The 21,943-nt window shown below is 43.9% G+C and overlaps 1 protein-coding gene across 2 annotated transcripts in view; it reads left to right on the top strand.

Moving 5' to 3' along the window:
- NPSR1 (neuropeptide S receptor 1) overlaps window positions 1-21,471 on the top strand; it is a gene marked incomplete at both ends in the record, with an annotated part of 149,271 nt that extends 127,800 nt beyond the window's left edge. For both annotated transcript variants that reach the window (XM_080818841.1, XM_080818842.1), the window contains 4 exons: window positions 1,889-1,965; window positions 15,744-15,830; window positions 20,335-20,515; window positions 21,381-21,471. In XM_080818841.1, the coding sequence (XP_080674967.1) occupies window positions 1,889-1,965; window positions 15,744-15,830; window positions 20,335-20,515; window positions 21,381-21,471 (436 nt within the window). The remainder of the gene's footprint in view (window positions 1-1,888; window positions 1,966-15,743; window positions 15,831-20,334; window positions 20,516-21,380) is intronic.
- Between the last annotated feature and the right edge of the window lie 472 nt (window positions 21,472-21,943).

The following is a 21,943-nucleotide window of genomic DNA, read 5'->3' on the forward strand; positions in this document are numbered from 1 at the left end:
TGTATTTCATTTACGTGGGGAAAAAGTTTCTCTGCTATAACAAATGTCCAACTTAAGGTAAAGAATAGACTCACAAGTAATTTTTCCTCCTTTCTTCTATAATGTAGACATGCAAATTCCAGAAAAATCCCTGGGCAGGTATATGAGAAGGACTGGGGATGTTCCAAAAAGGCTCCAAGCACACCTGGAGCACTCAGAGGGATTCACTAAGCAAGAATGGGAAAAACTATAAGGAGCAGAAGGTTTTTAACACAGTCATTAATTAAGTTATATTCTAAAGATCATTAAAAACAATAGCGCTTTGTCAGCCACTGCAGACCAGAGTTCTGATTTTATTTTAACCAGTAAATCTCAGGAGAGAAATGTGTGCCATTCTAAAGTAAAGCAATGCTTTGTCCCAAAGTTTTTAGTTGAGGTTCTTAACATATTGGAAGCATCAAACAACTGATTAAAGAAGAGTATACATTTTTATATTTATCAAAGGGAACAAAAGATATGAAATTTCCTGATGCTTTTGAGTCATTAATACTTTGTTTTCCTGTTAGGCATAAATTATTTCATGCTACAGTAGGTGTGATAGTATGTGAAAAATGGGGAAGAAAGAGGGGAAAGAAAATGACATTTACTGAGTCTCTGCTAATTTCCAAGTGCTGTGCTTGGCATTTTCAATGTTGTCACATTTGATCCCCCCCAAAAAAAGTGTTAGTGTTATTAACTCCATTTTAGTGTCAACAGAGGCCCAGTGCCTTAGTCTGTTCAGGCTTCTGGAACAAAGTATTACAGATTGGGTGGTTTGTAAACAACAGAACTTCAGTTCTTGCAGTGCTAGAGGCTGGAAGTCCAAGAACAGGGCGCTTGCGGTCAGAGTCTGGTGACAGCTTTCTTCTGAGCAGCAGACTTCTCCTGGGTCCTCACATGGTGGAGGAGGCTAGGGAGCTCTGTGGGGTGTCTTTTATAAGAGCACTAACCCCATTCATCAGGTGTGTATCACAACCTAATCACCCATAGGTTCCACCTCCTACTACTATCACCATGGTCATTAACATTTCAACATGTAAACTTGGGGGTGGAGACGCAGCAAACATTCAGCCTGTATCAGTCAGTAGATTGCTTATCTATTGCTGGGTAACAAATTATCCTGAAGCCATGACTTAAAACAACATACGTTTATTATCTCCAGTGTTGTGTGTCCGGAGTCAGACATGGCTTAATGGGGCATGGCTCACCTCCGCTGAAGCCAGGCAGCCATCGAGGTGTCTGCCAGGGCTGGGCTATCACCAGAGGCTCAACAGGGAAGGGTCTTCTTTCAGGCTCCCGTGAGTTCTTGGCAGAATTAATTTTCTGGGGCTGTAGGACTCATGGCAGCAACAGAGAGAGGCACTAGCAAGACAAGCTTAAATCTTACATGATCCCAGACATTTATAACCTTCAGCCCAACGCATGGATTAGAAGCAAGTCACAGTTCCCACAGTCAAGGGAAGGGGATCTCACAAAGGCATGCATACCAGAGGCAGGAGTCATGGGGCCACATTAAAGAGTGTCTAAGGTCAAAGTTATACAAGCAGCAAGTAGTAGAGCTAGATACAAATACAAATCTTTCTGATCCCAAACCCTGAGTTTGGATTCTAATCTCAGCTCTACCTCTAACCATCTGAGTTATCTTGGAGAAACCATTTCACTTCACCATGTTCTATCCTCTTCAGTTAAAAAAAAAAGTGGTAGCTGTGACATGCAAGGATTCTATAATCAGCCAGGATAGGGACCAGGTGTGGTTTAGAGCCCCCTCCCTCCTTACCTTACATTCAGAGAACTGGAGTGGTCTTCTTTCTGTGTCCTGACAGTAGGAACCCACCAGCCATGTTAATATTACCTCTGGTCCTTTCCACAGTGTCATCTATGCCATTGTGATCCGAACCATTTGGATGAAAAGCAAAGCCCATGAGACAGTGATCTCCAACTGCTCAGGTAAGTGTCTAACTGGCATTACCTGACTCTTAAATAATTTTCCTTCTTCAGCGGTTTTTGTCTAGCAAATAAGAGCTCAGGCTTTGCCTGAATTCAACCAGGCTGCACTCTTCCATCAGGACCCAGCCAGCTGATCAGACCCGACAAAGCCTCTCCTGGTAGGTGCTGTCTCCTCCATGTGGCCTCCCTGAAGACTCAAGAAGGAAGGGAAGACTTTGGGTGCCAGGATCCAAAGATCACCCTGGTTTCTTAGGCCTGGCAAAGAGAACATCATGGAGGACACTGGGGTATACAGGGGTCTGTCCAAGGAGCACACATTAGTGATGCATGGGCATAGACATTTCTACTTGACTTGAATTTACAGATGGAGAAAACGGCCGTCCATCCACAGAACAGTCCTGAACCCTAAGCCAGGCAAAGCATGGTCAATGCTTTCCCAACACACCATCTCACCCCAGAATGAGCCCGAGAGCACCCACTATAGCCCTTCCCCAAATTCTGCATCAGTAAACCTTAGTGCAGAGCCCCTCCCACACTGTGGGCGCTGGGACCTGGAGGCCTACTCTGCCACCCAGTCCAATGCTGCCGCACCTGCCGGAGACCAGCCTGGAGAGAACACAGAGACCCACGTGCCAGAAACAGAGAGCTGAGGGCTTCTGGCTCTCTATTTATTATAATGCCACTAGTTCTCTGCTCAGACTCCCCACCTCCTCCCTTTCCTGGTATCCGCATGCACACATGCACCCTTTCACAGTCTGTCACATGCACACTTACACACTTATGCACACACATATACACATACACACACACCCACACGCCCTCACATGAGGACAGCAGGCTATAATGCGGATGCCCGGAATACAAAAAGGCTGGTTTCTGTTCCAGGTGTGCCACTGAGAGCTGGGTCACCTTGCAAAGTCATTTAACCTCTCTGGCCTTCATGAGGTTAAAATAAGGGGACAGCCTAAATGGTCTCGACACCCTCCTCTTTTCAAACTGTGAGCGAACACGTTTACCAGACCAAGACTGTGCTCATTTTCCTCCCTCTCGAAGCTACTTCTCCCAGTGTGATGGAGGGAAAGTCATAAGGATTCCCAAGTGGGCACTAATCATCTGTGTCCCTTCTCTAGGAAAATTGGGAGAGACGTGTAAGGCTGGGTGTTCTTATCTGAATTCAGTTCAGTTCTGCTGTGTCCGCCACATGTCAGCAGCAGTACCAAAGCCTGGGGACGCCAAATGAATCCATAGCACGGTTTCAGACTAGAGGAAGCCTCTAGGCCCCCACGTGGGGTCTCAGCTCTGGCTGCCCAAGAGCACTGCCTGGGGAGATTCTCAAATGCACCAAATACCAGGAGACCACTGCCTGAGAGGTTCTGATTCACTCCGCTTGGAGTGAGGTCTGGCATCGTTACTTTGGAAAAGCTCTTTGGATTATTTTAATGTGCACCCAGGTTTGGCAACCTCTCCTCCAGCAGGAGGCACAGTTAGAGGCTGCTGACTCCCACCATGATTGACAAGAGCAACCCCGAGGTGTGTGCAGGCTGCTTGGAAATGTGCCACCCCTGAAACACTTATCATTCAACTTGTGACCCCTTCTGGTCTCCGTGCAGGTCCTCCACACAGACTCGCTCCCTCCAGTCTAGTCTCTGCACCCTGGTTTTTCTAGAAGAACGAGAGCAAGCAGAAAGAATGAACACAAATGCATTCAGTTTATTCATCATCAGTGGCTCTGGCTAAAAGTCAGCGTATTTGTCTGGAAAAAAAAAATGGAGGAAGACATCCTTCCTCTATCAGGCATGAAATAGATACATTAAATACTATAATTGTTGAAATAGGGTATCTCTATCAAAGAATTACAAGAAGAGGAGAATAGAACAGAAACTTTAAAGGAAACCTTGGGAATTTAGGGGATGATAAAGTGTTTCGAATTGATACCGTAGTAGAGATCATTCAGTAGTGTTGTTGAGACAGTTTATTTGGAAATAAATAGAGCTTTAGTCCTACCTCATGTGCCACAAGGAAATAAACTTTTTTTAATGATTTAAATGAAAGAGAGAGAAAGGAAAGAAAACATAAGAATCATTGTTTATAATCAGGAAAAAATGGGAAAAGTTCTGCATACCTGTAATGAGGGATCAAGTATAATTATATAGACAAGGAAATGCTACAGCTGTAAAAAGTATTACGTAGTATACTCATTGCAATAAAAAGATGTTTATTATGTATTAGACTAAGAAGGAGAAAGTTAAATGATATCACTTTTATAAATATATGAATATATAATAAGTATTAGAATATGCATGTGCATATACAGATAATAGCACGCTGGACAGATAGATGAATACATAGATAGATAGATATAGAGATATATCTTAAACTGATAAATCCCTAAACATTCAAAACTTACATTCTCAGGGAATGGGTAATGACCAAGATAAGATGTGTCCTGATACATAGGTAGGATCTAGAAGCTATAAGCAATAAGGAAGTTCCCAGAGGTTGATAAAAGAGATAAAAAAAGTGCCTCTGCCTGCCCACAGATATCTCCCTGCTGAGCTTTCTGTGATGCCTGAAATTCAAACCAATGGAATCAGTCCTTTTTCACTAAGATACTCTCTCTAGGAGAGCCTAGGAGCAGTGCATTTGTAACCTGGATTGAGTAATGTGCGCTATACAAGCATATATTGATGAAACTGTCACTTAGACTACACGACCCCTGATTTGATGGTGGACAGATCAAGTGTGGTGGGACCAGCAGGTTTGGGAAGGTCCAGAGCATTGGGTGTGAAGGGGAAAAAAGTAAAAAGGGGGCGTCTTCGTCTGTTCATGCTGACATAACAAAGTGCCATAGACTGAGAGGCTTCAACAACAGAAATTTATTTTATCACAGTTCTAGAGGCTGGGAAGTCCAACATCAAGGTGCTGGTTGATTCTATTCCCGGTGAGAGTGCTGTTCTTGGCTTGTAGATGGCTGCTCCTTCCCTCTTGTTGTGTCCTCATACGGGGGGGGGAGGGGAGATTGAGAGAGAAAGAGCACAGGCTCTGGTGTCTCTTTTATAAGGGTGCTAATCCCATCATGAGGGCTCCATGCCCATGACCTCGTCTAACTCTGATCACCTCCCACAGGTCCCATCTCTAAAGACCATCACATGGGGGATTAGGGCTTCGGCATATGCATTAGGGGAGAACACAAACCCATAGTCCATACAGAGGCAGAATGGGGGGGGGGGAGACACTGAAGAAATAATTGAAGTCCAACCAAATGAGAATAGACAAACGTTGTTTATCCAGAGCTCACAAAAGAGGCATTGCAAGGGAGTCAGGCACCATGCCTTCTGTTTTGGCAGAGACTCAAAAGCAAGCAGAGGAGTGGGAAGGCTTTATAGTGGAAAAAGGGAAGAATTCAGATGTGCCCTGGCTGGTGGCTGTTGGCATGGGAAGCTGCAGGCAGGCCAGGTAGAAGCATGGAATCCCATGTGGTTGGTGAAGGGTATATACTTGGCTAGCTCTGGTTGGGTTAAGTTGAAAGTGGAGACAAAAACTAAAGAAGCTGTCAGTCATCAATTGAGTGTTGACCGTTTGGGGTAGATTGTTATGGGTCTTACTGGACAGGGGGAGAGAGATACAGGTCAGACTGGCTACAAGTTTGACCTATACATGGTAGCTTGGCCTTCTGATCTGGTCACTATAGGTAATGGGTTTGTTCCCTGGCCTGGTGGCTGCAGAGTGTGGGTCAGGGGTTCTGTTTCTATATATGGTCTGGCCATGATGCATTTGTTTACGCAGTCTATCAACACAAGCTGACAAAACAGAGGAACAGACAGAGCACCTCCTGTCACAGCCACTTATACTAAGTTCTTTCCATACTACATCTTCTTGATTCTGTGCACGATGCTGCAAGGCGCATTATTAATCTCTCTCTTACAAATGGAGGACAGCCCATACAATTGACCAGAAAGCCTATGTTTTCTCCCCAGTATCAGGCTGCCTCTCAGAAGGAAGGACACTGCAGAAGGGGAGGTGGTACACGGCTGGGGGAAAAAAAAAAGAGTTCAAAGTGAAAAAAAAATTTTTTTTTTAGTTAAAAAACCCAAACCCTGGCTTTTTGGCATGGCTTCTCTTCCACCCCACTCCCTCCAGAGTTTTGCCTTCAGATTGCTATTCAGATCCCAGCCCCTAAAGTGTTTTGATTTGAAGTCTTTAAAATCTAAAAGGTGACCACTACTGGTCAAGGGCCCGATTTTATCTCGGTAGGCTAAGGTCTTCCTGTACTTGCAGATTTGAATCCACTTGGTTTTAAACCCCTGTCCTATGCTTCTTTCCAGTTCCAGGAGGTTGGTATGTCCTGAGCTCCCTCCTGCCCAGAGCTGTCACATTCACCTACCTGCCACAAAGTGCTCTTCTGTTCACTCTGCTCCTGGCCCAGCAAGCATGGGATCCACATCAGTTTCTTTGATTTTATCACTCCCAAGAGTAAATAGAGCAAATGTTGCTGTAGGTTTGAGGGGATGAAAGTTTTCCACTTCCTGTCAGCTGCCCCCCACCCTTTTCTAACAGGCCTTTCGCCACTGTGTTTGGGCTCTGTCTGTCTCCAGAGTCCCCCATATCTCCCTGCTACTAGATTTTCTAGTCCCTAAACTACTGGCTTAGCCCTGTCCTCCAGTCTCTGAAATAGTTCAAAGCCACATAGAGAGCAGTTTTCCCACTGGTATACAATATGCCATTACCCTCCCCAAAGTGAAAATGGCTATAGTCAATTTTTATTCTTTAATACAAGTCTACATCTCTATTACCCCTATTTTTTTTAGTTGTCCATATTAACACCAGTGAGCCCCTTCTGGAATGAGGGGCAGATAGCAGTGTCAAAAGCCCATATACTCTCTGTATCTGATTCATAAACGGAACTCACCTGATTTTCTATTTGTTATTACAGCTAGGCAGCTTATGGTGTTGCCTGGTAAATAGATCTCCAGTGGTGTTAGCATGCCAGGATTATTGCTCATCAACGAGGGGACATCGGCAATGATTAGTGTGAACAGAAGCACGCGGTGTAATACAGGCTGCAAAATTCAAGCTCTCATTCTTTTATGAACCACTCTTCTTACCAGCAAATAAGTCTATTTTCTCTCCCTCAAAGGTGAACAGAAAGAAAAGAAAAAGAACTATTTAATAAATGATCTAAATACTTTCCCACAAACAAGTGCGGAAGGCAAGAGGTACAGGAGATGAGATTTTTCAATCTTGTAAGTTATCTTTCCTAAACAGGCATGTTTTTGATGCCCAGGGGAATCTAATTCTGTAAAATAGAGCATTTAACTGCATAGGGACAGGAGATGTGGGAAGTGCAGCCATAGGATTTGCAAACCTATCTGCGTATGACTGCGTCTGGCCATTGTGGTTTAGGAGACGGGACACGATACACGCCACATCCAAATTGCATGTTTCAAATCAAATGAGACAGAATGAGGTGGGGAAGAAAGCTTTGGATTGGGAACTGGGTTAGAGTCCTATTCATTTCTAGCTAAATGATTTAAGATAAGCCCATTAACTGCTCTCAGCACCTTTCTTCATCAGTAAACGCAAGCAAAATGGCTTCTCTGCATAGAATGACATTTAGTAAAAGACAAAGAACTTCATAAAAGAAATAGATATAAATAAATGAAGCTTATAACAAGTTCATGGATAGTAAGATTCAATAGCTTGAAGATGTCAATTTTCCCAAACAATCTACAGATTAATGCAGTTCCTGTCAAAATTAAAATGGGACATTTTATTGAGCTTGACAAACCAATTTAAAATATACGCGGAAATTTCAAGAGCCAAGAATAGCCAAGAAGACACTCCTAGAGAACTAGAACAAAAGTAGGGGAGGTTTACTGTATTCAATATTAAAATCTATCATAAAGTCAGAGTGATTAATAGAGTATGGTATTGAGACAATACAATACACAAATAGAAAATGAAACAACCTCAAAACAGAACCAACATATATACAAAAACTTGATATATGTCAGAAGACCATAGGGAAAGAAATAAAACTGGCTCTTTACCTCAATTTATAAGCAAAAACAAATTCCAGGAGACTTGGAGACTGAAATTTTGTTAACTGCAAGCAGAGCAAAGAGCAATTTTATTTATGTAAAAAATGAATTTATTCATGAACAGCAGAGAAATTGCAATTCGGGACAAGCAAGCTGGGGCGAACCTTAGGCAAATCCAAAGAGACTAAGGGAAGGTGAACTTTATTAAGTTTTAGGAGGAACTGGGGTAGGCTGTTCCGAACAAAAGGTCACTGGAGAACGAAGAGTTCCAGGTGGCGGCGGTTTCTTATTGGCGGCAGGTGGTGTGGTTGGTGCTTTGGTGCTGAGGCAGGCGGGAATCTTCCTTACTTTTCTTAAAGGCAAGAGACAAATTCTCCTGTGAAAAGTGCCCTCCTTCTCCAAGTGGTTTTTCTGTTGGTTAGGCAGGCTAAGGGAGTGGTACGTGCGTGTGAGCGCCCCCTTCAGGCCTTGCTGACTCCGTTTCCTTATGTTCAGAACATACAAAACTTTATTTATTTATTTTAAGATTTTATTTATTTATTTATTTATTTGACAGAGAGTGAGACACAGCGAGAGAGGGAACACAAGCAGGGGGACTAGGAGAGGGAAAGCAGGCCTCCCGCTGAGCAGGGGCGGATCCCAGGACGCAGATACCACTACCAGAGCCGAAGACAGACGCCCAACGACTGAACCACGCAGGCGCCCCCATATAAAACGTTTAAAAGAAAATGTATGGTGATACCTTTATGACATTGGGATAAGATATCCCAACGTCATATCCCAGTTAACATAAATTATGTTATATATGTCATATCCCAGTTAGCATAAATTATGTTGGATCTTCTTAAACAAGTTGAACATAGATCAACAAGATCCAACATAAACAAGATTCAACATAATTTATATCAACTCATAAAAGAAATGATAGATAAATTTGGCTCTGTTAATATCTAAAAAGTCAAGTATAAAGTGGGAGAAGGTATTTGCAACACACAGACCTGGGAAAAGATTAGTATTCAGAATATAGGAAGAACTCCTAAAAATCAATTTAAAAAAGAATTTTTTAAAAAGTTGAATAGAATAACTAAGTCATGGAGATGAAAAGTACAGCATAGGGAATATAATTAGTAATATTGTGATAGCCTCTTTGGAAAACAGTGTGGAGATTCCTTAAGAAATTAAAAGTAGAGCTACCTTATGACCCTGCAATTGCACTATTGGGTATTTACCCCAAAGATACAGATGTGGTGAAAATAAGGGCCATCTGTATCCCAGTGTTCATAGCAGTAATGGCCATAGTCACCAAACAGTGGAAAGAACCAAGATGCCCTTCCACAGATGGATGGATAAAGAAGATATGGTCTATATATACTATGGAGTATTATGCCTCCATCAGAAAGGATGAATATCCAATTTTTGTATCAGCATGGACAGGACTGGAGGAGATTATGCTGAGTGAAATAAGTCAAGCAGAGAAAGTCAATTATCATATGGTTTCACTTACTTGTGGAGCATAAAGAATAACACAGAGGACATTGGGAGATGGAGAGGAGAAGTGAGTTGGGGGAAATCGGAGGTGGAGGCAAACCATGAGAGACTGTGGACTCTGAGAAACAAACTGAGGGTTTTGGAGGGGAGCAGTCTGGGGGGTTGGGTGAGCCTGGTGGTGGGTATTATGGAAGGCACATATTGCATGGAGCACTGAGTGTGATGCATAAACAATGAATTTTAGAACACTGAAAAAATAAAATAAAACTTAAAAATAATAATAGTAATGATATTGTGATAACGTTGTATGGTGACAGACAGTGACCACACTTAGCATGGTGAGCACTGAGTAATGGATAGAATTGTTGAATAAATGTTGTTCACCTGAAACTACTATAAAATTGTATGCTGATTATGCTTCAATTTTAAAAAACATATACAACAACAACAAGAGATAAAAAGAAAAAAATGAGCAATACACAAACGGACATTTCACAGAAGGGACAAAAGGAATGCCCAAAACTAAGATTCTCAACCTCATTGATGATCAGGAAGTTGCACATTTAAACCTCAGATGCAATTTTCTACCCACAGGATTAGTAAAAATGTTAACATCTGATATCTCAAAGTGTTGAAAAAGATATAGAGCTCACGGTTTATTTGGCAATATCATTCCTCAAACACGTAGTAGACTTCTGATCCATTTGCTTTCAGTCAGTTTCATGTGCCAGTGACCATGTCCAAAAACTCTTTCTTAATAGAATTCTCAGATTTGACTTGTGTCTTTGCTTCCATATACCATCCCTGATTTTAAATTAATGGAGGCTAGGTTGAAGCCATCTGAAGCACTAGTAGGGAGGCCACATCCTTAGTCTCATCTTTGCCTCAGGAATGATTCTGAATGGGTCTTTGTTGGTTAAAATCTCTCAAACTTAATTTGAGGACCAAGGTCAGCTCCACTCTATAAGACTTGCACACTTAGAAGGTGTACACATTTGCTTTAATGCTCCACTCACATTTTCAATTTGCACCAGGTCATGCAAACGATGTATCTGTTAATATCAGGGGCCAGAAGCAATGGACACTTGCAACTCCATGAGATCCCAAATTTTAAGACTTTAAGTTCCTGTCATTTTTGTTCATAAACCAACCAACTCTTGTCTGAGCTCATCTTTTTTTTCTAATACCTTGCTAAACATAGCTGGTAGCAATCAACACACACTACTAACATTCCATTTACCAACTGTGATTGTTAATTTTATGTGTCAACTTGAATGGGCTAAGGGATGCCAAGATAGCTGGCAAAACACTATTTCTGGGTGTGTCTAGAAGACATTTCTAGAAGCTTTTAAATCCGTAGACTAAATAGACGTATTCTCACCAATGTGGTAGGTGTCACCCAATCTGCTGAAGGCTGAAGAGAACAAAAAGACAAAGGAAGGGTAAATTTGCTTGAGCTGGGACATCCATTTTTCTCTTGCCCTTGGACATCAGCTCTCCTGTTCCTTGGGCCTCAGGCTAGGACCAGGATTTACACCATTGACTGCCTGAGTCTCCAGCCATTGTGTTCAGACTTACACAAACATCTTCCTTGGTTCTCATGATTTATACTTGGACTTAATTATACCACCAGCTTTCCTGGTTCTCCAGCTTATAAACAGCAAACTGTGGGTCTTCCCAGCCTCCATAATTTTGTGAGTTAATTCTTATAATACATTTCCTTTTATGTATATCTCTACGTATTTCCTGTTGGTTCCATTTTCTGGAGAGCCCTGACTGCTGAACCAGGCCTGTTCTATGGGCTCCAGGCTTAGTAGGTACACAATTTGACTTCCCAGGCATTGTATGTGATGGTTCTATGAAATGGATCTCTAGTGTCCCAGCTTCCAATATCAGTTTCCTTGCCACCTGCTGCCAGCCCACAGGCCAATGCTACATGTTTTAGATTTTTGTTATAATAGCATTGCATATGAGATACCAATTTCTGCTTCAGTTAAGGAAACACTAGGTGCCCTACCAAAGTAACCCCCAAAGACAGTAGCTTAATTAATTAATTAAACTCTTGTTTAATTGTTTGATTTTCTTGTTTAATTAAAGTCCAACCAACAGTCAAAGTCAAAGGGAAGGGCCCTGCTCCACATAGTCATTCAGGAACCCAAGCAGATGAAGATTCCACCTCACTGAATAGATGGCTATAAGGTGTCTCTCTCAGCATCGACATCCTACAGTCAGGGGTAGGGACACAAGAGAGAGGATTACTCAGTGGTTTGTCTGAGCCAGGCCTGAGAATAATGTCCATGGATTCTTCCCATATTCCCATAGGTAGAGCTTTGTCATATGACTACACCCTGCTGAGAAGAAAAGTCTTGGCGAACAGCTCCCGTGTCCCAGTCACAATTATTTTAGGTCTGCCAGGCTTCCTGGTTCCCCCTGAGCTGAGGAGCTGAGCAACAGAAAAGGCCGTGAGGTAGCTAAGTTAGGTCATACCTCCTCATATCTAGCTATGACCTCTGGTTTGTTAAAGGGTCCAAAAAAAAACAAAAACAAAAACAAGGGAAAGTAGTGGTCAAAATTTAGCGCAAAAAATGCACTAGAAATATTTAATCCTGAGGCTATATTTGTAAATAAACAGGCCATCAACGATTGGAAATAAAAAATTTCAAATTTTAAGTATTTTACAATTTGGGCATGACTGTTAAAAACGTTTACATTCTTAAAGTCAATCGGAAATACATAGACTTCCCAACATGTGAAAAAAACATTTATTTTTAAACATCCCCAGGTAGATTTCCTTGTTACAAACCAATCTCCTGCACTCATTATAAGCCCAGAGCTGGAACAATCCCCTCCCGCCAGGAATAAATTCTGTCTCGTTTAAAAATCCCAAGACACCAATTGCTCCCCCTTCAGGCGGTCTGTTCAGGAAAACAATGGATTCCCAGTGGCTCTGCAAGGGGCAGGAAGGGTGGGGAGGTAAGGAGCAGGAAGTAGTCCCTTGGAGACTAGCTGGACAGTGTGGGGCCCCCCCAAGGATGCATCCGGGAACTGAGACTGCCTGCGGCAGCGTGCGGCTTCCAGTCCCGAATCTAATGGACCAGCTGCCTTGAGGCGGCCCCAGCTATTAAGGCACAGGGATCGCTGGATTTAACCGTTTTTTGCTCTAGCTCGGTGCCAAGGCCTGGGTGGAAATAATCCTTTTATCTCCCAATAAAGGAGAATTACTGGCATTTGGGAGCTCAGTTCTCTTTGAAGAGCCATCTTTAGAAGCTGGAGGCTTTGCATTTCCTCGAGTGGTCAGATTAAAGAAGCCTTTCACTGATCTCATTGGGAGATCAAAGGGCAGGTAGTTGATTATATTGTCACCCAGTTGCCCTGCGGAAAGTACCGTGAGGTTCCATTTTAAAAAGATTTCAGAGCACAAATGTCATTCTCAAGAACTTTTCTGAAAAACCAACCAAGTTTTCAGAACTATATTGTTTCGGAGCCAGCTGTTAGGCCAGCCAATGGGGATATTTTGAATGGATATAATTTGGTCGGCTGTGTTTCTGACTTGCCTCCCATGGGTAAAATCCTTCCGGGAGAACTTTTGGATGTATATAATTCCTATATCCAGATAACAACAGTGTATAATAGACTCTCTAAATGTAATAATACCGTCTGTTCACTTCCATAAAGGCAGTTTATGTTCATCCTGAAATACTATTAAAACTTTATTCATTCCAATTAATAAGGGAATTGACATTCTCAGCATGGGGCTTGGCATCTTAAATACATTTTTTTTTTAATCTTCAAAACTCTGAGTTTGGTGCGGGGTGTCTGGATGGCTCAGTCGGTTAAGCGTCCCACTCTTGGCTATGATCTCAGGGTTGTGGGATCGATCGTGGGATCCAGCCCTGCATGGGGCTCCACGCCCAGCAGAGAGTCTGCTTGAAAGATTCCCTCCCTCTGTCCCTTTCAAAAAGCCTCTTGAGTTTGGTGTTTTATGACTCATTTTTTAAATTGGGAGACTGAGCTGGAAACAGTTCGTAGCTGCCTAAGGTTACACAGGTGGAGTTTGGTAGAGCTGGAGGTTATATTCAGGTCTGACCCTGGAGTCCGTATCCTTCCCGGGAGACCACTGCGGAAATCAGGGTTTTTTCACCTTGGCACTATTGGTGTTTGGGACTAGATAATTCTGTTTCACTGTCCTGTGCCTCTAAGGATGTTTAGCAGCATTCCTGGCCTCTCCACACTAGATGCCAATAGCAACCCCCTAGCACACTGAGACAACCCAGAATGTGTCCTGACATTGGCAAATGTAGCCCTCGGGGACAATATCGCCCACAGCTTAGAACCGCAGCTATGAATGCTTCTGAAGGGTTTTTGCTTCCTTATGAGACTGAAGTCTCGTGGTTCTGTGAAATGCACGGAATAATTTGAAACCCTAGTAGTACCTAAGAGTGGCCTCATAAGGTATACATTAAGAAATAAAAAACCAGTTCTAATTAGCATTTCAGCTTATTGCACATAAACATTTCTTCCTATTCTTCCTGATAACCGTTTGTCCTCTCCAGCGAGTACATGTTCACACTGGGAAAAGACTCAGAAGCTTCAGTGGTTGGCAGTTGCCTCCGAAATTCAGCTCAGACTCCCCGGGAGGACATTCTAGGTCTTTCCACTTCGGCCTCAGTTCTCCTCCCCACCCTGAAAACCAACGTCCCTTTTTAGGCTCCAGCCAAGTGAGGTGACTCCCCCATGGTCCGAATACATCTGACATTTTCTGGTTTCCACCTCCTGGCTGAGGATGCTCCATCTGCTTTGCGAGTCTCTCCCAATCTCACTCCCACTCAGCCCCAGCTCCACCTCTGGATTCTCTCCATCTGCCCTGCAGCCTCCCCCGCAGGGCAGTGGGGGATGGCTCTCTCCCTCACAGCTGGTTTTCCTCTCTTCTCACCCAGCACAGTGTGCAACCTTTCCTGCTGGACTGGAACGTCCTAGAGAACAGGAACTCTATCTCAGCCTCTTCTGTTCAGTCTTGTCTCTTGGCAGACGTGTCATGTTGGTTGGATTGGGCTGGATTAGACTGGAGAGGGTCTAGAATAATAGTGCCAAGGTAAATTTCAGATCAGTTTCCATAGGATTAAAATAAATCTCAAACATGGAATCGGAATACTGTAGTGAGGACAACCTAGCACAGCAGCTGGCCTCTAGTGTACATCTCCATACGACAGGTGCCCCGGTAGGCCTTTGACATGGGCCACCACTAGGGTCCTGCTCATTGAGCTCCAGTCAGCGGCATCCTGCTAGCAGTGCATGGGATTGGCATCCCATCCATGCTTCCCTCGCTGAGGGTGTGCTGGGGCAAGGTTGAGGGCATCCACAGGAAGGGCATCTTTTCCCAATTTTCACAAAGGCACCATACTGCCTGACAGAAGCTCTGATGGTAAAAACACTTCTGCAGGGGTAGGGGACCCTGCGTCCAACATCTCCATTCCCAAATGTACCATCTTCACACTGATTTACTTCACACCGATTAATTCTTTACTGAGAGCTATCCCTCTAAATTCTGTACACCCTAATCAACTTTTATTTTATCACTGCTTCTTAACTAGAGAGAGGTTTGTATTCATTGATTCAACAAATATTTATTAATCACTCATGAAGTTTAGAGGATACAGCAATGAAGAAAACATAGTCCCTGCCTCCATCAAGCTTGGATACCAATAGATTCTTATATTTATTCTTCGTGTGTTTACCATCAAACAACAGCCCACATAGAATTAAATTATATATCCAGGAACCTACTTGAGACAGGTTTTTTGTTTTGTTTTGTTTTGCTTTGTTTCTCGTATCCCTGGTTTGAGGTTTTGTTGAGAGTGTATTTTCTGAGTTAGATGAATGAGTTAGTCTGGGGTAACCATTCTAAGAAAATGGCTTCACCCTAAGTTGCAGAAGTGATGAGGTGGGTAGCTTAGCATCACCCCCTGGTCACAAGGCTAATTCCAGCTTCAGCTGCCTCAGGGCATTCAGCCAAGACTCTGGAGAGAGTCTGGATGTCCCAGTGAATTTACATTTTATATTAAGCTGCAACCTGAGCTGTTACCAGCATCCAGCCCAAAGCCATCTTGACTCTGAAAATATCCAAGGTGTCCTCCCGGGCAGAGGTGAACAGGATCTAAGTGGCCCCATGACAGCTGTGGGTCTAACCTGTGATGTTCCTATTGGCACAAACACTACCCCGTTTCACCATTCCCCCTTCTGTATCTCCAGATGGAAAGCTGTGCACCAGTTACCACCGAGGGCTCATCTCAAAGGCAAAAATCAAAGCCATCAAGTATAGCATTGTCATCATTCTGGGTAAGCAAAGTCCCTCCTTGTGTGTGAACATTCAAAAAGCAAGTTTGTCGGGGGGGGGGGTCCCACAAGAAAGGAATGTGTCTGCAGGCACTCTACCTTTGTCTGAGTGGAGAAGAATGTGTGGAATTTAGCAGTCCATCCGTGTCTCCTTCAAGGGCAGACAGCAGTTCCCGATCTTTCCCTTTAAGACTAGAGTTGTCCACCAAGACCATGGGGTAGATAATTGGGGGAAAGTTGATTAAGTCATAACGGGCTGAATGATGCTCACATTCACCCAGGTGACCCAGCTGCCTTCTCCGAGACATATTCTCCCCTAAGGCTGAAGCTTATGAGCAAAGAAAGCAGAAGAAGCATTCCATTTCTTCTGGGCATTTAATTACAGGGTCACTACAAATCCCTCCCTCATGGCCTTGTTACTCTCTCCCCGTTCTCTCTACTCCAAAGACCCATAACATCACTTCCTCTTAGGAAAAAAATGGTATTTCTAGAGCACATGATATGTGTCAGATTGGTGTAGATAGATTTGCTGTTCTCAAACCTTCAAAGCTTCCTCCCCCTTACGCTCCCTTAGCTAATGACCTCGCATCATTTTTCCCTAAGAAAATGTAATATCAGAATAGAGCTCCCTCATCCTCCCACCTTCACATTCATCGACCTATCTGCCTTTCTACAGTGTGCTCGGTCTTTTCTCCTGTTCGTATGAATAAACTGGCACTGCTTCTTTCTAAGCCCAGAACGATTGCTGGAGCTCCCCTTAGCTGTGCAGGAGGGCCCTCAGTGAACTCCTCAAAACAGACCCCCTTCATCAGTCTCTTTTCTAGCACAACTCCTCCATGCTTTACCTCTCATTTTCTGGAGCCTGTTTCTATCTGCTTTCTCTCCAGTCACTCCTGAAACCACCTTCATCAATGTCATCACGACCTCTAAAAGGCGAGTGTCGATTCCCAATCTTCATCTTGACTTGTAAGCAGCGTGTAATCAATTTCTCTTTCTTAGAACACTTCCTTTGCTTAGAAATTCTATTTAAGATTTTTACTTGAGATCTTGATTTGTGTTTCTAGTAAGCTTATCATAGTCAACACGTCAAACCAAAAGTCTCGGCATGTTCTCCTCCCCCACACAAAGTAACTCCTCCCCCGTTGTCCCTGTTTCAGTAAATGACACCATCTTTCACCCAGTATCTATACCAAAAACTTAAGGGTCATCTATCTGTCTTTATTCTATTCCTCTGACATCCCACATAACTCATACATCAGCAAGGCCTGAAGGTCCTACCTGCAAAATAACTCCCGGACCCAACCAGTCTTCACTATCTGTACAACTCGTGTCTTAGTTTAAGTTTCCACCACTTTGTGCTTAGAACATTATACTTATTCTTCTCTTTATTCCTTTTCTGCAAAACAGCCAATGTCATCTTTCAAGACCATAAATCAGGTAACATCACTATCCTGCAAACCCACCTCTGGCTTCCCATTACATTGGAATAAACCTTACAGTTCTACCATGTGTGATCTATCCCTCAGCCAGATCTCCAGCCTCTCCTCCTTCCTCTACTCCCAGTGCTCTCCTCCATGCTCATTCTGTCCTGGTTGCATTGGTCTTCTTGCTATTTCTTTGAAATGTCCACTTGTTTGCACCTGGGGGACCATGTGCTGTTTCCAACACCTAAAATACTCTGTCTCCGGATGGCCTGGCTCCCTCCTCACATCATTTTTTTTCCCAACAGTGCTCCCTCCTCAGCCAGGCCTCCTTCACAATTCTTAAATAGCCCTCCTCTAGGTTTGCCCGGCTGTATTTTTCTTCCTATTCCCACTTCTTTCTGAATATTATATCTATTGATCTGCTTATTGTCTGTTCCCCCTGCTGGTTTAAATCCATGAGACCAATGACTTTTGCCTTTGCACCGCTTACACTATTGTCACCAAAACCTGAAATAGAATCCCACATACACTAGGGGCTTCATTAATATTTGAGGGAAACAAATGAATTAGGATATGCCAGAAGGAAAGTGATTTGTGTGATTTTCTTTTTATGTGGCTCCAGCCTTCCCCTTCCCCTCCGTACCCCACTTGCAGCTCCTGAGAGCCCTGAGAAAACCTCACACCTCTCGTGTTAGCTGCATGTCAGATCACCAAAACAGGCAATTTCACCTTTCCGAGATGTCGTTGCAAAATGCCAAACAGAGCAGGCGCAGTGGGACTCAGCCAGTAGAATAGAGGCCCAGAACAGCAGTGCAGGCAGAGCTGGCGCCAGAGCAGATACAAGCACTGGGGCTCATAGTCAGTCCTTCCCCAGCAGCCAACCAAGTAGCGCCAAGATTCTCTTGCCTTCCGAGACAGAAAAGGAGATATTCATCCATTGGATGCTGAGTCCGGAGATAAATGTTAGACATGTGTTCCAGAGTCAATGTAATTATTTGTAATCAGGAACCATCTGCTCAGGCCCTGGGGGTCCTTTCATCGGAGAGCAGAGAGACCCCCAGAGGGTCAGCCGGTGTTAACAGCCTGGACAGACCAAACTAGCCCTTCCTATATCAGATATTCTGTGATGCCCCTTCACCATCGTGCGATGAAATGCATAATTAACACTATCTACCTAAGATGTCTTCCAAGATCAATATGTAATAACATAAAGGAGGACTAGAGAGAAAATAACGTATAATAAAACAGCAGATTTCAATATGTAAATACTTGGCTATGGCTGCCCTAGAAGAAGAATGAAGTAGGCAGCTAGATGTAGTAACAGCTACAAAGGAAAATCAGTACAGGTGTGTTTTCATGAAGATGTGAAAATAAAGCAGCATTGCTGTCAGGGACTTGATTTTCTGAACAGGTAAATAAATCCTGCTGAAGTTCCAAATTAAAGAAAGCAATCTTTCCTCCCTCTGCAAAGGAATTACATTTCTGGAAAATTCACTATTTTTAAAAAAACAGTTGTGTTCATATATAGAATAGAGTTAGGTTTCCAGACCGGGCTAATTATAAGCAGAGCTCCCAGCTACATAAATGTCCACTTGGGCCTTCAAAGGATGTATGGGACTGCCCCACACAGGAGGACTCGTATCCCTGAGCAAACCAGATCTCCACCAACCCCACACACGTACATACATAAACACGCACATTTTTTTTTCAAAATGCCCCAAAAGACAATTTTGCTCTTTCATACCCCAGAACCACTATTCTAAGCCAACACTAGGCTTACCCACCGGTGCCGAGAATGCTCCGTGGTCTTTGTGTTTCAGTTGCTCCTCTTTAATCCATTGCCAAGGCCTGGGGAATAAATAAACACGCACCAGTCAGTTACAGAGAAAAGCTGGCCCTTGCGAGGAGATGGCAAAGGAAGCCTGACCTCTCTAAGGAGAAGTCCTATGGGTGAGAAAGGGGGAGAGGGAGGCTGGAGAGGATATAGCAAGAAAGCAGAAGAGGGCACATCCCTGTCTAGTCAGCCCCAAGACTATTCACGTTGGTGCGTGTGGGTAATAGTCCAGTTCTCCAGAGATGGACATATATGTAAAGAGAATTATTATAAGGAATTGGCTCACATGATCACGGAGCTGAGAAATCCCAGGGTCTGCAGACCCCAGAGAGCCGATAGTGTAGTTCAGTCCGAGTGTGAAGGACAGCAGGAGAAGAACAATGTCCCAGCTAGAAGGTAGTCCAGCAGACAGCATGAATCCTCTCTCCCTCAGCTTTTTGTTCTATTCAAGCCTTCTGGGGATTGAAGGGGGCCCACCCACATCAAAGAGGGTGGTCTGCTTTTCTTAGTCCACCAAATCAAATGTTCATCTCACCCAGAAACACCCAGAAATAATGTTTCACCAAATACCTGGGCACCCCCTGACCCAGTCAAGGTGACCCATAAAATTCACTATCGTACTCTGGATCTCCCCATATACCACCCATTTCCTCTGAGGATTTGGAAACTAATAGAATCAGGGGCTCACACACGTTGATTGACTTGGAGAGGGATAGAGGGCAGCTCTTTTCTGGAGTGGCAGACTAATAAATGGAAAAGAAAATTAAGAACATGGTGATGAATCCAGATTGTGCTTTGGAAACGTTAGGCACCACCTTTCCCCCTGCCATACCCCAAGACCAGGAGTCACTACTGGTCAAAATCCTTCCTGTTCTTCTGGGTTTTTTTCTCATAGAGTCTCCAAAGAGTTTTGCTGGTTTTCCTTCCACACTATGTGGGATGAGAAGCTGAGGCCATGCCAAGCAGTTCCCGACCTTTCCACAAAGACTCACAACAGGAGTCAAATCAAACCCTCTGTTTACAAATTCACTCAACTCTAGCAACGTTATCTGTGGGACGTGCAACATGCATGTGTATGTGTGCTTGCGTGTGAGTAAACATGACATGGACGTTAACACACAACAGTTCTGAATATTTCTGAGAGATCGCAGAGGCTAAGGAACCTATTTGGAGCTCCACTTGGGGCCACCACTGAAAGCCACCCCCCAGCTGTGGTCAGCTCCGGTGCTCATGGCTGTCTTTTCCCCAGCCTTCATCTGCTGTTGGAGTCCATACTTCTTCTTTGACATACTGGACAATTTCAGTCTTCTTCCAGACACCAAGGAACGCTTCTATGCTTCTGTGATCATTCAGAACCTCCCAGCCTTGAACAGTGCCATCAACCCACTCATCTACTGTGTCTTCAGCAGCTCTATCTGCTGTCCCTGCAGGTAAGAGGCCCTCCTGCCTAGGTTAGTGCAGAGAGCCACTGTACTTGGACTCTGACATGTGTCTTTTCTCTCAGTGCTCCCTGGAAGCTTGTAGATGAGATGCTTGAGGGTCAGAAAAGTCCTGCTCATGTGACAAATTCAAATCCAGGTCCAGGTCATGGTCCTTGTTATTTCTTCTCTACCACCTCACCTACGGTAGCAACCATCTCACTCAGATCATACATAGATCTTTTTGTTTGGAGCTTCCCAGCATGAATTTCCTCAGTATGATACGATGCTGTGAGAATAGCAGGACCCAAAGCACTGTTACCATGTTATAGATAAACAAAGGAAGGCTCATGAAAGTAAGTGACATTACTGATGTTATATGAAAAATAAGGACCAACGTTGAAATTAGGTCCCTCCCACAACTACTCAGTCATTTTGCTGTTTTGCAGCTGTTTTACTGCAGAAGCTGCAAGGAGTAGGTAGAGAGATCTGTAGGAGACAGAATAATAAAATGGTTTAAGGCTTGGGTTTGATGCCCGTGGCTGAGGTTCAAATCCGGCCACAGATGATTCAAAGCTACGTGTTTACCTTGAGCGAGATATTTAACTTCCCTAAAACTCAGTGTCCTTGCCTTTAAAATGGGGCTAGTAGCAGTTCCTACCCAGACTCTGGTTCTGACCCGTGGGAAGGAGGGCTGTGAAGGGCGAGCGAGGAAGGAGTGTGTGGGGGCTAGGGAGGGGGCCAGAGAACACATGCAAACTGCTTACAACAGTGTTTGGTCCTCAATACCCCCTCCATAACTATTATCCTTTAACATCCTTGCTTCCCTTTCCACCAGGTCAAATTATTTTCCCTCCCTGATTTATTCTTTCACTAGGGAGCGAACATCAAGGGATTCCAGAATGACGTCCCGGGAGAGAACTCAGAGGCACGAGATGCGAGTTCTATCCAAGCCAGAATTTATCTAGACTCTGAGGCAGTAGGATTGTGAGGCTGAGCCGCATCAGCAATTCTGGGTCCCTGTCACCACCTTGGGCGTGTGGATGGAGCCTGAGCTGAATTCTCCATCCTGCTCCTTCCATCACTTGGGAGATGCAGGAGGCAAGCAGCCTAAGGAGTGTGTGTCGCCTCCATCAGCAAGTACTGGCCGGTGTGAGGTCACCAACTATTCATGCCAGCCAGGAAAGATGCTTCCTCCTTCCCCTTGACTCCTGGCCCTCCTTCCCACTGGTCAGCACCAGAACCCAATGGACAGAGACATCTTTGGCCCAAGGTCCATTCTCAAGCAAGCAGAGGAGGCTTATGGTTTATGATTTGTCAAAAGAACTCAATGCTTGCCCTCTAGAGGAAGGTTAAAACTGAGGGGTACTTTCTCTGATGGGAAATAATAATAATACTAAAAGTTCATGGCCCCCAGACCTCCCATCTCTGAGAGTTGGG

The sequence above is a fragment of the Martes martes genome, assembly GCF_963455335.1.
Source record: "Martes martes genome assembly, chromosome: 11".
Classification (NCBI taxonomy): Eukaryota; Metazoa; Chordata; class Mammalia; order Carnivora; family Mustelidae; genus Martes; species Martes martes.